The sequence below is a fragment of the Anneissia japonica genome, unplaced genomic scaffold, assembly GCF_011630105.1.
Source record: "Anneissia japonica isolate Jap-2015-1 unplaced genomic scaffold, ASM1163010v1 scaffold287782_len627234_cov183, whole genome shotgun sequence".
Taxonomy (NCBI): domain Eukaryota; kingdom Metazoa; phylum Echinodermata; class Crinoidea; order Comatulida; family Comatulidae; genus Anneissia; species Anneissia japonica.
In genome coordinates, this window is record NW_022695201.1 from 297639 (window position 1) to 310772 (window position 13134).

The 13134-nt window shown below is 31.8% G+C and overlaps 2 protein-coding genes across 6 annotated transcripts in view; both read right to left on the minus strand.

Annotated features, from left to right (window-relative positions):
* The window catches only part of LOC117101431, a 115352-nt gene extending 105192 nt beyond the window's left edge, over nucleotides 1-10160 (minus strand). For all 5 annotated transcript variants that reach the window (XM_033241410.1, XM_033241408.1, XM_033241409.1 and 2 more), the window contains exons 1-19: nucleotides 10130-10160; nucleotides 9778-9843; nucleotides 8989-9078; nucleotides 8402-8547; nucleotides 7565-7726; nucleotides 7158-7293; nucleotides 6749-6847; nucleotides 6088-6275; nucleotides 5770-5851; nucleotides 5348-5475; nucleotides 4774-4875; nucleotides 4462-4519; nucleotides 3563-3586; nucleotides 2904-3088; nucleotides 1874-1984; nucleotides 1592-1637; nucleotides 1275-1427; nucleotides 774-1042; nucleotides 369-525 (exon numbers count right to left, since the gene is read on the minus strand). In XM_033241410.1, the coding sequence (XP_033097301.1) occupies nucleotides 369-525; nucleotides 774-1042; nucleotides 1275-1427; nucleotides 1592-1637; nucleotides 1874-1984; nucleotides 2904-3088; nucleotides 3563-3586; nucleotides 4462-4519; nucleotides 4774-4875; nucleotides 5348-5475; nucleotides 5770-5851; nucleotides 6088-6275; nucleotides 6749-6847; nucleotides 7158-7293; nucleotides 7565-7726; nucleotides 8402-8547; nucleotides 8989-9043 (2101 nt within the window). In that variant the 5' untranslated portion in view covers nucleotides 9044-9078; nucleotides 9778-9843; nucleotides 10130-10160. The remainder of the gene's footprint in view (nucleotides 1-368; nucleotides 526-773; nucleotides 1043-1274; nucleotides 1428-1591; nucleotides 1638-1873; nucleotides 1985-2903; nucleotides 3089-3562; nucleotides 3587-4461; nucleotides 4520-4773; nucleotides 4876-5347; nucleotides 5476-5769; nucleotides 5852-6087; nucleotides 6276-6748; nucleotides 6848-7157; nucleotides 7294-7564; nucleotides 7727-8401; nucleotides 8548-8988; nucleotides 9079-9777; nucleotides 9844-10129) is intronic.
* A 301-nt stretch (nucleotides 10161-10461) lies between these two features.
* Nucleotides 10462-13134, minus strand: part of LOC117101440 — a 41304-nt gene continuing 38631 nt past the window's right edge. Inside the window, exons 53-57 of the mRNA XM_033241418.1 lie at nucleotides 12854-12976; nucleotides 12054-12135; nucleotides 11399-11467; nucleotides 11040-11188; nucleotides 10462-10614 (exon numbers count right to left, since the gene is read on the minus strand). Of these exons, the coding sequence (XP_033097309.1) occupies nucleotides 10462-10614; nucleotides 11040-11188; nucleotides 11399-11467; nucleotides 12054-12135; nucleotides 12854-12976 (576 nt within the window). The remainder of the gene's footprint in view (nucleotides 10615-11039; nucleotides 11189-11398; nucleotides 11468-12053; nucleotides 12136-12853; nucleotides 12977-13134) is intronic.

Here is a 13134-nt window from a genome sequence, read left to right on the forward strand (position 1 = left end):
AATTAACTAATTTTCAATCATACTAACTACTTAATGTACTTAATGACCTAATGTAAGCTTTAAATAAAAGCATTCTTTTGATCTTTACTACTCAAAAAGGTCTGATGTTATAATACATATCAACTTTTAAGACATGATTTAAAGAGTGACAAGTTTCCTTTAATGTGAATACTGCACTGTATGTCTTAGTTGATCGAGTTTCCTAGATGTGTTCGTGATTTAAAAAAAACAAGGCTCGTTTTCAATTAGTTTATAGCTTTTGTGTAGCAACAGTGGCTAGAAAATAAAACGAAGAATTCTTATCTTTAGCAATAACTTAATACTAAGCTTGGTACATGGCAACATATAGATCTAAGTATAAAACATACCTGTCTCTATACACCCAACAAATTCAATAGCTAATAAAAGAGATGGCGAGGAAACATCAGTGAAAGATATCACAACTGAAGATACATCTGAAATGCCAAATTCAGAAAACAACACTCTATCAGTGGCACTGTTTCCGCTCAGTTCTTTCACAAACTCCTGCAAAAATAATTAAAGACACAATTTTTTTTCAAAAAATTTAATAGTACACATTTACCCTACGAGCAATTATTACACAATATAATGCAGTATATAGTAGTTTCAATTAATACTTAAAGAAAAGAATACCTTTTGATAGGCCTATATAATATCTGTCTCTTAAACATTATGCTTGTACTGTAGCACTTTATAATACAAAATGAATATTAATAAGTCACTTCACTCGTTAAGATATAATATGCATTTACCATTGGAGTTCCATTGTCATCGGTAATTTGATAACCTTGTGGGTCAGACACTGTCGACAATGTTACAGTAAAGCTAACAGTTGCAGCCTCGTTACTAGTGATTTCTACACCAGTAAGAATAACCTTAAGGGAGTAGGTGACTTCCAAGTATGCATTGCTTGTTGGGTTCCAGCTACCAGCCTTTGTTAAACCTTCTGAGTCTTCTCCAGTATCAGTCATACGCATGTTCTCCAGGTTTTCTTGCAGGTTACGAATCTGATCCACACATTCTGAAATATACAAATAAGTTGTTGTATTTATAATTGTTAACTAAAGAAACAATATGCGTATTCTGTTTTTAGGCCTAAATGTTTTGTGGGGTTGGTCTGTACATCGGAAATGTGTATCAAGATGTTTAAAGTGCTGAGCAATCATTATGTATTCTAGATTAAATTTTAAGTATGTGGTTTCTTACTACTACAACTTAATGTGCCGTCATTTTAAAACGTCACATAAAATTACCTGGTTCAACGGTTGTCATAGTAGTTGTTGTTGGCACCTCAGTTGTGGTGGTAGGCATCATAGTTGTAGTAGTTGGTATCTCGGTTGTTGTTGTTGGCATTTCCGTCGTAGTAGTTGGTATTTCTGTTGTGGTAGTTGGCAATGGCGTGGTTACTGTGTGTTTAGAAAAATGTGTATTATTCACCTAATCATAAAAATACCACAAATAGTAGGCGCAATTAAGGTAATATTCAGTAGCTTAGGCAATATTAATTAGCTAGAGAAAATTATAGTAACTATGCCAACAGTCAACAGGGCAACATTCAGCAAGGGCATACCTCTACATTCTGGACAACAGGCTCCATCTGGATAATATTGTGCACTCTGAAAGATAATTTAGTTTTAAGCTAACCATTAAATGATTTTATTGTTGTAAAATAACATACAGCACAAGAAAAAAGCCGCCGTTTTGGAGCACATTATTTTCAATTAAAATGCTTAATACAAATCTAGAACATAGATTCACATATGTTCCCGCCTTTAATTTGTACAGCCATATTACGACTTTTCACAAATTTTAAAATGTTTATAAAAATAATTGTGTGCTTATTATAATGTACCTCATGACAATTAGGCTCCTGCGAACAAGGTCTTCTCTCACAGTTTATCTCATCGTTGAAGCATCTACATGTTGAACAATGGTCGTCAGGATCCTCCCAAGTGTCCAATGGCTGTTTAAATATAGAAATAGGTAACGATTTTACATAAGCCTACAATTTATTTCAGGTTCTTGAAATTATACATACAGAATTGTAATTCGCTATGACATACCTGTGTAGCAAACACAGTGAGTAATAAATGTAGCTTCATTGGGTAGCACTATGTGGGCCTTAAATATTTCTGTGGCATATACATTTATTGGCATGTTGCCTCCATATAAAGTGCATACAAACTTAATATAATATTATGTACAATATCGCCATACAATCGAGTTTGAAAATACAAGGCATAATACTTTTTTGAGCGTTACAACGAACCATTCTGGAGTGTCAATCAAACCATGGAGAAGTATAATTAAACAATTGACTAATCAGAACAGAGCCATAAACATGCGCACGTCTCACTATCACAAGTGTTCAAGCACGTTTTTCGCCGTCGTTTTGTGAGACCTTAGCCCATCACAAGTTTTAATTGGATTTTGTTTCCCATTAATTTTACTTACAGGGCACATGCCTCTTTCCATTTAATTTATATTTACTAAAACATTGTATATACATAAATACCTTAAATGTTTTTTAGTAATTACTATTTAATCGTTATATAATATAATATATGTTGGTTTGATTTTATTTGATATACAAACACAGGTGCGTGGCTTAGCAGAATGGTCTATTACAAAATGCTCTTGGTATAAAATTAACGTAACCTTATAAGTGATGATATCAGGACCGAGGATAACCAACGGCGGCGAAAGCGGGCCAGGGAGCCATTCGCCCCTGGACCCCCACTGGGGCCCTTGGCAACCCCTGACCCCCAGCCTAGATGCTCACTTCGCTCGCATACTGGACCTTCTGAAATGGCACCCCCCCCCCCCACCTTCACTTTCAAAAAGGTTCCGCCGCCGTTGAGGATAACTAAATAATCTCTAACCTGATGGTAAATGCCTCTCTCATCCAGACAAAGGCAATCCATTGGGAAGACACAATTTGTTCCATTGAACACCAAAGGACTATCACATACACATCCGACACCACAGCTGTATACAGGATCAATGCTACATTCTTCCATGTTCTTACAGCAGCTAGGCTCTCCAATAGTGAAGTCTGGACAGCAAACTACACGACCAAGTCAATCGTTTATGATTATGATATTATTATAATGTAGATGGTTAACACAATTATATCTTAAGTTATGTTTCACAGTGGTAAATATATATTTAATGTATATAACAGAATTAAAGAATAGATCACAAAATACATTTAATAACAATAATAATAATAGTGAAATAATAATAATAATAATAATAATAATAATAATAATAATAATAATAACAATAATGGCAAGATAATAATAATGACAATAATGATAAAATAATACTGCTTCAATAGAGTATTTATATTTCCATAATTAAAAACAGAAACATTCAGTTCTGTACCACTGTTTTATACACAATGTACATTTACTAGTGTACCAAATATCAATATACAGTTGATTGTACTCTATATACTATCAATAACAAATATGATTTAGTAATTAATTCAACCTAAATGTTGTATATATAATGTGTGTATCCATAATATATGACTAACCTGTTTCTGTGGTAGGAAATGCAGCTAAAATAAAAATAAAAGAAAACAATTTATTAACTCAGTGGTTTATGAATGTTTCAGGTAGTATATTTGAATCAGTACAACATAACAAACTATTCAATAAAGTTTAATTAAGATCCTTTGACCAGATTTCAAGACATCTAGGACTGGAAAGTTGCGTTTAAATGATGTTCATCCACACCCTACTACGGACCGTCACCAAAATTTAATGATTACTTCCTTGAACCATTACAAACCATTCCAAAAACTGTTTGAGATATTTAAGGACTTCAACATTTAAAATGACCCCCAAATCCACACCAAAATCTGGATCGTCATCAAAAGTTTATCATTTCTTCCTTGTAACTTGATTAGCTCTTCCTGAATGTTTAAATGGATCGTCACCAAAATTGAATTATTTCTTCTTTGGAAGAAGATAAAATATTTTAGAAAGTTTCATTCAGATCTATTGATCAGTTTTTGAGATATTTATGTCTGGGGCGTTAGCATTTTAAATGACACCCCCCCCCCCCAAAAAAAAAAAAAAATTAACACTTCCACAAATTTTATACAGATCAGTTTTGAGATATCTAGCGTGTTTTTTTTTCTTCAAATGAATTCCACATCCCACTCTGGATTGTAATCAAAATATAAAAGAAACTGCCTTCAATATTAGAAATTATATGTAAAAATCTGACGCATATAGACCTAAAACTGTAGGCAGGAGGTTTCTGAACAACATACAAACACACATCCACAAACATAAAAGAAAATCCGGTAAAAATATAATCTCCTTGCAGAGGTAATAACGAGAATGATAATAGTCGTGATTATAATTAAAATGTGAATAATAAATGATATTGATATATAATGATAATCATAATTAATTTAATACTTACTTGTTGTTATAGGTTTGCAATGACAACATTCATTACCAGGGTCAACCAACATTTCACCCTAAAAGTTATAGAACAGTGATATTAACTTTAAGAACTTGAGGTTTGTAAAATGTACATTGAACCCAGACTTAATTGATAAAAATGGTGGTAAAATATTCAAATGTTCATCCAAATTGTGTATTGTAAGGAATAAGATGGCATAATGTTGCTGTTGGTGATGATTATGCTAATTATTTTATCAATAAAATTTTAAACAATAAACTCTATAACATAATTTCAAACATTTCAAGGAAAACAATTTGTCAATGATACCTCAGGACAACTTTTTGGATCTTTGTTGCAGGCCATACCACATAATATTTCACCATTGATACATGCACAGGAATTACAATCATCTTGCACGGTTACAGATCCCTACAATATTAATCAAATAGGAATATGATTTCACATATAAACTGTATAAGAAAATAAAATTCCTAGCAAAAAGATTATATATATATCTATATATATATATATATATATATTATATATATATATATATTGATATATTGATATATATATCTTTCTCTATCATCATCAATATCGTAATCATTATCATAAATCATCATCACCACTATCACCAGAGCAATAATCACCATTCCATTTAATCAGCACCAATATAGTATTCATTTTAATAACCACAATATTTGCCCTAATCACCATCCTCATTCCACCAGCCTTATCACATCATCATCATCATCATCATCATCATCATCATCATGTCTCTCAATACACAATAGCGGTGTCATTTTTTACAGGCATGTACTATTTTGCTTTAAAACATTTGACAAGTTCTTTAATTATCTTACTCCCGTTTTCATTTAGTTACATTGGATGCGTTTAATACCTCAATACAAGGCGTTGTAGTTGATTGTTTCATGGTTGTTGGTTGAAAAGTTGTTGGTAGTTCAGTTGTTGGAAACATTGTTGTAACTCTTTTAGTTGTTGGTTTGATAGTTGTTACAACAGTAGTATCTGCAATTTGTTAAACAGCAACATTTTTGAGGCCACAAAAATAATCATACTTCTAATTTTTTTTTAAATAATAATTTGGATACATATACATTAATTCTAAGTATCACATAATTTGTTTACTATGACAATAAATAAATAAATATATTAATATACAGTAGACACAAATTACACTGACTACACAAATCTTGATCAGCTAAAGCCAACATGGCATACCAAATCATCACCCTCAATTAATACTGGATTTTTTAATACATTTAAGCCTATCTAATATAGTAAAATGTAAAATTCACTTACAGCAGGTATTTTCGCAATGTTTCTCGTGTTCCTCTGAACAAACACATGAAAAGCACTCGCCTTCTAACCATGTATCACCAGCCTAACAGGTGCAAACAATGAAAATAGAAGTTTGGAGTAGTGATGCCTCTTGTTGCACTCAAAATTATTTAAAATATAATTATTTGAAATATAATTATATCAAGAAATATGTAATTATCCAATAATAAGTTTAGATTTTAAAACAAATATTGTTTTTTAGAATAAAAAGCAAAATAGTATACATTTGTGTATTAATAGTAGGCCTATAAACCCTATGAAAGTACTAAATGTTCTTACTTGCATGTACTCGTTGGTTGCCTCATTTAAACAAGAGCAGTGTTCGGCTGGAACAAGACACATGCCGTTGTTCAAACGTGAAGTTCCTTCTGGACATTCGCAACGACTACATTTTTCGGGTAGACCTGCTACCTCTGGACAGAAAAATTCGTGGTAGCAGTCTTCTTGACAACGACAGTCTGGACAAACTAGAAATTAAAATCTCATGTTAAGTTCTCTCCTGTATTGTCTTTGTACTCACAGTAAATATCTGTATGTTAAGTTCTATGTGGACACATACATAATGATTTGCCAATATATGGATTTAATATAACATCATCATTCCCATGTAGGCCAATCGCATATTTGTTACATTAAACTTGAAGTATGGACAGACTATCACAGCGGAGTGATAGAGATTTCTTTTAAGTTATCTTGATTTCTTTTATAAAGGGTTGGATGTCAATATGCCTTAGTGGTGGTGGTAATAACAATAATAATAACAATGATAATAATAACAATGATTATAATAATAATAACAATAATATTAATAATAACAATCACAATAATAATAATAATAATAATACTAATAATAATAATAATAATAGATTAATTCAGAAATTTTGGGCTGGACCCTTGGGAGTCATAATGTACAAGATATACCGTATCCCATGGCACTTACCTAGAGTAGTTGGTTCCATTGTAGTAGGTAGCTCTGTAGTAATTTCAACTGTTGTTGGTTCTGTCGTAGTTGGTGGTTCTGGTGTTGTATATACAATGCCTAAACAAATATTTATCGATAACAATTATGATAGAATTACTGATAACTAACATAATTAACCAAACTTGTTATAGCATGGATTCAATTTCATTTTCTATTTAAAATATAATTGTGTATTTAGAGTGTCTTTGGTTGTTTTTAAATAAGAAATTTAACGTAGAATACTGTCAATGGGATACACTTGTTGCTATGGTGGGTCAGTCAGCCAATGAATCAATCAATCGGTCGGTCGGTTAGTCGATCGATCAATTAAAAGATGGATTGATCGATCGATCACTGTATTAGTTGATAAAATGGTAGTTTGACGTACTAGATGGACAACCGTACAGCTCAAGTTTCATCTGAAGTCTAACACCCAAGTACACTGGCTCAATGACCACTACTCTAGCTTCAATATTGTAGCTGCCTAACTGTAAAATTGCTTCAGAGCTTGGTACTTCAAATACCTAAAATTAAATGCAAAATCATATATTCATCACTATAGTATTTACAATATTTTGCATTTAGTATTTCAGCAAATATTGGTCAATTTTTGGTTCTCTTCTGTTTTTTTGTAAGCACAAAGTCAATTAAGGATGTGTTCTGGAGAGCCAAACTGGCTGATTTTTGCTCGCTGTCATGTTTTGGTTGGCGTTAATTTCTTTTGTGATGTTCTTAGTGAGGAAATTTAGTTTGCATTGTGCTCTTTCTCAATAATAGTTTAATATATCACTGCACCTTCTTTGATGCTGGAATTCCATAACTAGAGAGTGATTCTGTATCCATCACATATTCTAGATTATCCACTGACATGCCATAGAGCATCCTATATCTTCTGACAATATTTCCTTCTCCAAAAACTCGAACACCGGTGACATAGACAGGATCCTCGAATGTGATCTAGGAAGAGTAGGAGGCATGATTTTAGATTAAATAATTGCAATTTTTATCTGGTTACAGTATAGAGGAAATTAGAATTGCCTATTTCTTTTGTTAGATAGAGAAAATCATCATGGCAAAACAATCGCCTTTTCAAAGTTTATTCGCACAGAAGTATCTTGTTTTTAGTGGTCGCAATGGTTACAAATGCCATATTTGTCACAGTTGCTAAGAAGATTATATTGTCTTAATTACATCTTATATCAATGTTTTTGCTTAAATTCTTCATAATTTGAAGATGAAAAAATAAATTATTTAAATGTTCGTCTTATCTTCTTTCACAGAGACATAGCTTTGAATTACATTCATGTGAGCATTATAGACTCAAAACGTAAACTTAACTGCTGCCCTAAAAATTTGGTTTTTAATGCATGGGTCAATAGTATAAGAAGAGTTTAAAGTATAAATACTAAGATGGGTTGATACGCTTAAATCATTTTTAGCTGAGATTGAAAGGCATAAGCCTAAACCCAATTGTATCAAAATAATGTATTCTCACAACAAAAAACAAATCATTCTTTAAGATTTATACACAAACTTGGATAGGAAATTTAATGATTCCAATTGGGCTTGATGAATCATCATTATCCTCTGATGTAAAAAAAAAAACATTGTCTTATAAGTTCCTTTACTTACGCGAACGTACTGGTTTTCGGACAACTCAGTACTCCATTGATTTTCACTTATATCAAGAGTGGGTGTAAGTCCAGCTGACAATGATGAATACTCAATAGTTGAAGGATACTTGATGTTATCAGAGATCAATGGCTCCAAACATGGAACTATGTTGAAAGAACAAACAGAAGTAAATATCAATAATGAAAGTGAGCCATCAATTTATTCATTATTACCTTTCCTTTACGAGTCAATATAATATCTTTCTATTTGTTTTCTTATACAGTACACATATCGATTTTAGATAGAACCACGTTGGGTAGTTTTTCTAGAACCTATTTCAATCATACACGATGCAAAACACTCTCTGATTCCCTGTCTACGGCCTACATGCTGACCACCCTAACCCATGCCATAGTATCCTGTTGGTCGTATAATTTGCAGATCAATTATAATTATCCTTGGTATAACTGCTGAGTAGGCCTATATAGATGTCTCACATCAAAAAAATTGTATTTTTTTTGTACACACACAAAAGCACACAGGCTGATAAATATACTTCAAGTATCGTTTCCTCTACATTCTACAGGATCTACTATTGTGCATACCTTCTGTTGTTACTAAAGTAGTTTCTGTCACTGTTGTGGTGTAAGTTGGGGTCATAGTTGTTGTTGTTACAGTTGTTGTTACGGATGATGCTGTAGAAAATTAGAATACATACATCAACAGATTAAAATATCTATCTGTTAAGAAACAAGAATTTGAGAGTATTAGGCGATTTATATCTACTGCCAATTTTACAATAAAACTAAATTTCAGATAATAAACAATTTCTCACAGACTAAATCTACATACAAGCCAGAGGCATATTAAAAACACAATACTAAGCAATTTTTGCACAGATTAATTAAGAAATTCTGCCAGGAACACTTTTATTCATACAGCTGAAATAAGAGAACTTTTCTTTAATGAGCTATGCTTCATACGATTAATACAACATATTCCTATTCGAGCACTGCTATTATTACATTTGCTAAGCAGCAAACTTGATTTGAATATTTTTTAATATAGTTTCCCAACTGCGACTTATAAGCTTTTCTAGCTCAACCACAGCTCCACTGTGTGTGATCGTCTCAGTCAGCTGTATAAGAGAAAGAGCCCGGGAATTAGATATGCACATATACCATAGTTCTGCATGGCTAATGGGTATGACACCCGCCCGACAACTAGAAGTTGGTTCGGATCCCACCAGAGACACATTCATCTTTCATATAACTCAATTAATCATTATTTAACTTTAAATGTAATGTTTGATTACGTTTTAGATAATACACATCTATTGTATCAAGGGACATTAAATTCCCCTCACATTAAATGCACTGAATCTGAATACATACTTTTTGTCGTCGGGGGTGGTGTTGATGTAGGACTCTCTGTTGTAATACAAATCAGATACTTGGGCTCTGAAAATAATATAAAAGATTATAGCCTGTTTAATATATTCTCAAAAACTATCGTTCCGTAATGATGGCTATAGTTTTCATTACGATTAATCGTAAAACTGGACGATTATTCAAAACGTGTTTTTGTGGTTCTGGCTGATTCTTCAATAGTTTATCATAAGTTCAAGCCTCTTTAAAATTAAGTCGATGATGGTACCGAAATAACACTCCAAAAAAGTAAATTAATATACGACACATGTTACATATCATAATAAACAATGATAAAATGGAGATACTGTGTACTTACTGCAATAGCAACAAATGTTCTCTCCTGTTACTAGTTCACTTTGGTGTATAATTAAGTTAATGTAACAGTAACAACAACATATATATTATCTTTTCTTAATAAATATATAAGATAAATTAGAGAAATATATAAATGGATATTAATATGTATCTTCTTCAAAATATTACTTTGTAAATTAATTATATGTTTATAATTCTGAAAAGTAACTGATTCCTTTTAACTGCATTTGCACTCAGTAATGTGTGTTTTAATATGTCAACCTAGAACCGGCATGTTTTGTTTTTCAAATTATGGATACATTGACAGAAAAAGCACATCATTAACCTCATATCTTAATAAATAGACTGTGATAATTCATGTAAGTGTTCCGATACCTCTCTGCATTGAAGGTTACAATTGTCCACGCATTCAACATCATACATCCTTGTTACTGGATTACATCTACATGTTTTGCAATTGCCCTCAATTTCCTTTTCAGTTCCCTCCTACAAAATAAAAGATAAATAAATTAATCACATTCAGCAATTTTTTGCTTAAAATCTACAAATCAGTTGTGATTTCGCAGTATATAAATGAGATATAGGAAATATATTGCTAGAAAGACGGTTTGAACGTTGTGTAATGGTTAGGAATGTTCTATTTTGTTTGAAGGGGTGTTTATTTTCAGAAACACAGACAATTAGTTAATTCATCCAGGTAAGCATTCAATAAATAGACTAGACACCGAACTACATAGATATTGAGTTATCAATAAATTTTACATCATGCAATAACTTGGGAAAATTTTGTCCTGAAAAGCGACACTTTAAAGGAATATGTCTTTCTGGTGTTTTCGAGTGATTAAGTATTCTGTATGGTATATTAATAAAATGAAGGTACGGTGTAATATAGGATTGTTTGCTTTACTCACCACACATGGCTCGTTAGAACAGCCTAGGAGCGCCTTACATGACCAAGCATAATTGTTTTTGCCTATCTCCACACAAGTGCACTGTTGACAAGAAGCAGTGTAAGATTCTCCTTCAGTGTATGTCTGGTTGTTACGTACACACATGGGAGCTATAGAAAGCAAAAAGTTTTTTTTAATTAAATTACTGCGTAATGATGATAGGCCCTTTATTATCATGTGATGACAAGCTTTAGTACGGAAAATAATTATCTTTATTAATACACATTCCAATACTTCTCAATTCCTTACCACTGCACCCATATAAACTATGAGTACTATTAAACAGTCGAAGATAACTGAATATATCTGAGCATACTCACGAAAATACTTGGTTGTTTGTGGAACATTAGCAGTAGTCGAAGCTGTTTTTGATGTTGTTGTTTCAGAACCTGTAATATACACATAATATAGTAATAGACAAGTATTATGATTCAAGATCATCAGGAGGAGAGTTCTCAATACCGACATATAGTTAAATGATTCACAAAAAATATAAACTTGTTTACTTCATACTTTTTTATTTGAAAATATATTGAAAGATAGGATAGGATTAAAGTAAGGATATGATTAGAATAAGGTTATTCTTGGCACAAAACACACCAAGGATTATACTAATAACTCTAAAACTTGTCTTGTGTGTCCTCCTGGTGGTGTATTGGGCAGTACTCCAAGAGACAATACCTATTACCTATACCTATATTGTATTGCATTATATAACGTGCACATATATGCCATATTGCACATAAGATCAACTGCTTAAACAAACCAAAAAAAAAAAAAAACGGTGCGCCATAGTAACTTGTATTACAGCCATCCGGTTGAAAAGCATTAAAAATTGACCCAAAACACTCCACAGGATCTCTAAGGTTCAGCGTACATACAGTGACTACCACCAGTTTAGCTAACTTAGATAAGCTGAGTTCTAATTAAGGTAATTATTAATTTTTTTAATTTAATGTTAATAATCAATAGTACCTGTAAAAAATGGTGGTTCTGTTGCTTGTTCCTTCACACATCTACAACATTCTCCTTCAGGATTATACAAAACCATTCCTTCCTGTTAGGCAGAATAAATTAACATTTACCAAGTAAAAACAGATTAAAGTACCTATCTGTAAACAGAAACAAAAATTTGAGAGTATCAAGAGATTCATATTTACTGCCAATTTAAAACAGTTTTCTAAATACAGTATATGAAAATATCAAACACTAAAGTCAATTGAAATTGTGTGGCAATGACTATTCATTTTCTCATCTATACATAGGCCACATGTATTGCCAATTTCCTAACTGTTTCAATATTAGTTAGCGATAAAAATGTTGTCAAAATAAACTAATATGGAGGCTTGTTCACTCAACAACCACAGCTTCCTTTATACATTTCGTTTTAATACTACATTATCTTAATTTTTTATTGCTTGTTTTTATTTTGTCCATGTTTGAATCTATCATTAGTTGACACTTGTCTGTTTAATAATAAAGATAATAATAATAATAATAATAATAATATTAATAATAATAATAATATAAATAATAAAAATAATAATAATAATCAGCCCTAGCCCATGTGATTTCTTTATTTTTCTATATTTAATCTTGTACTATGAATAAAAATCCATAAAAAAAAAACATTTATTGTTGTAACAAGCAATTTATCACCACTATTAATAACAATATAACCAAATAAACCATTATTGAAATAGTTTCATAGCTATGAGAATGTGCAGCAACAGTGCACAGTTTAAATAAACTCTCCAATACTAAATAAGACTAACCTCAGAGCAGTCTGCTTTTGTTAAGTCACACTGCTTGCTGCACTGGGCAACAAGTCGTTCAACAGCATCATCATACACACATTCGCAAATTTCGCACTCATTGCGTGCGACGGTATTTCCTTCCTATAAGAAATGAAAAAGTGACATTTTAAAAACGAAGTAAAAATAATAACAGATCTATATGGGTAAGATAATCTCCTATTTATATCATTATACTTATTTATGCCTTTTTTGGGGGAGGGGTTTATTTTGGTTTTGTTTTTGTCTTTGGTTTTGAAGTC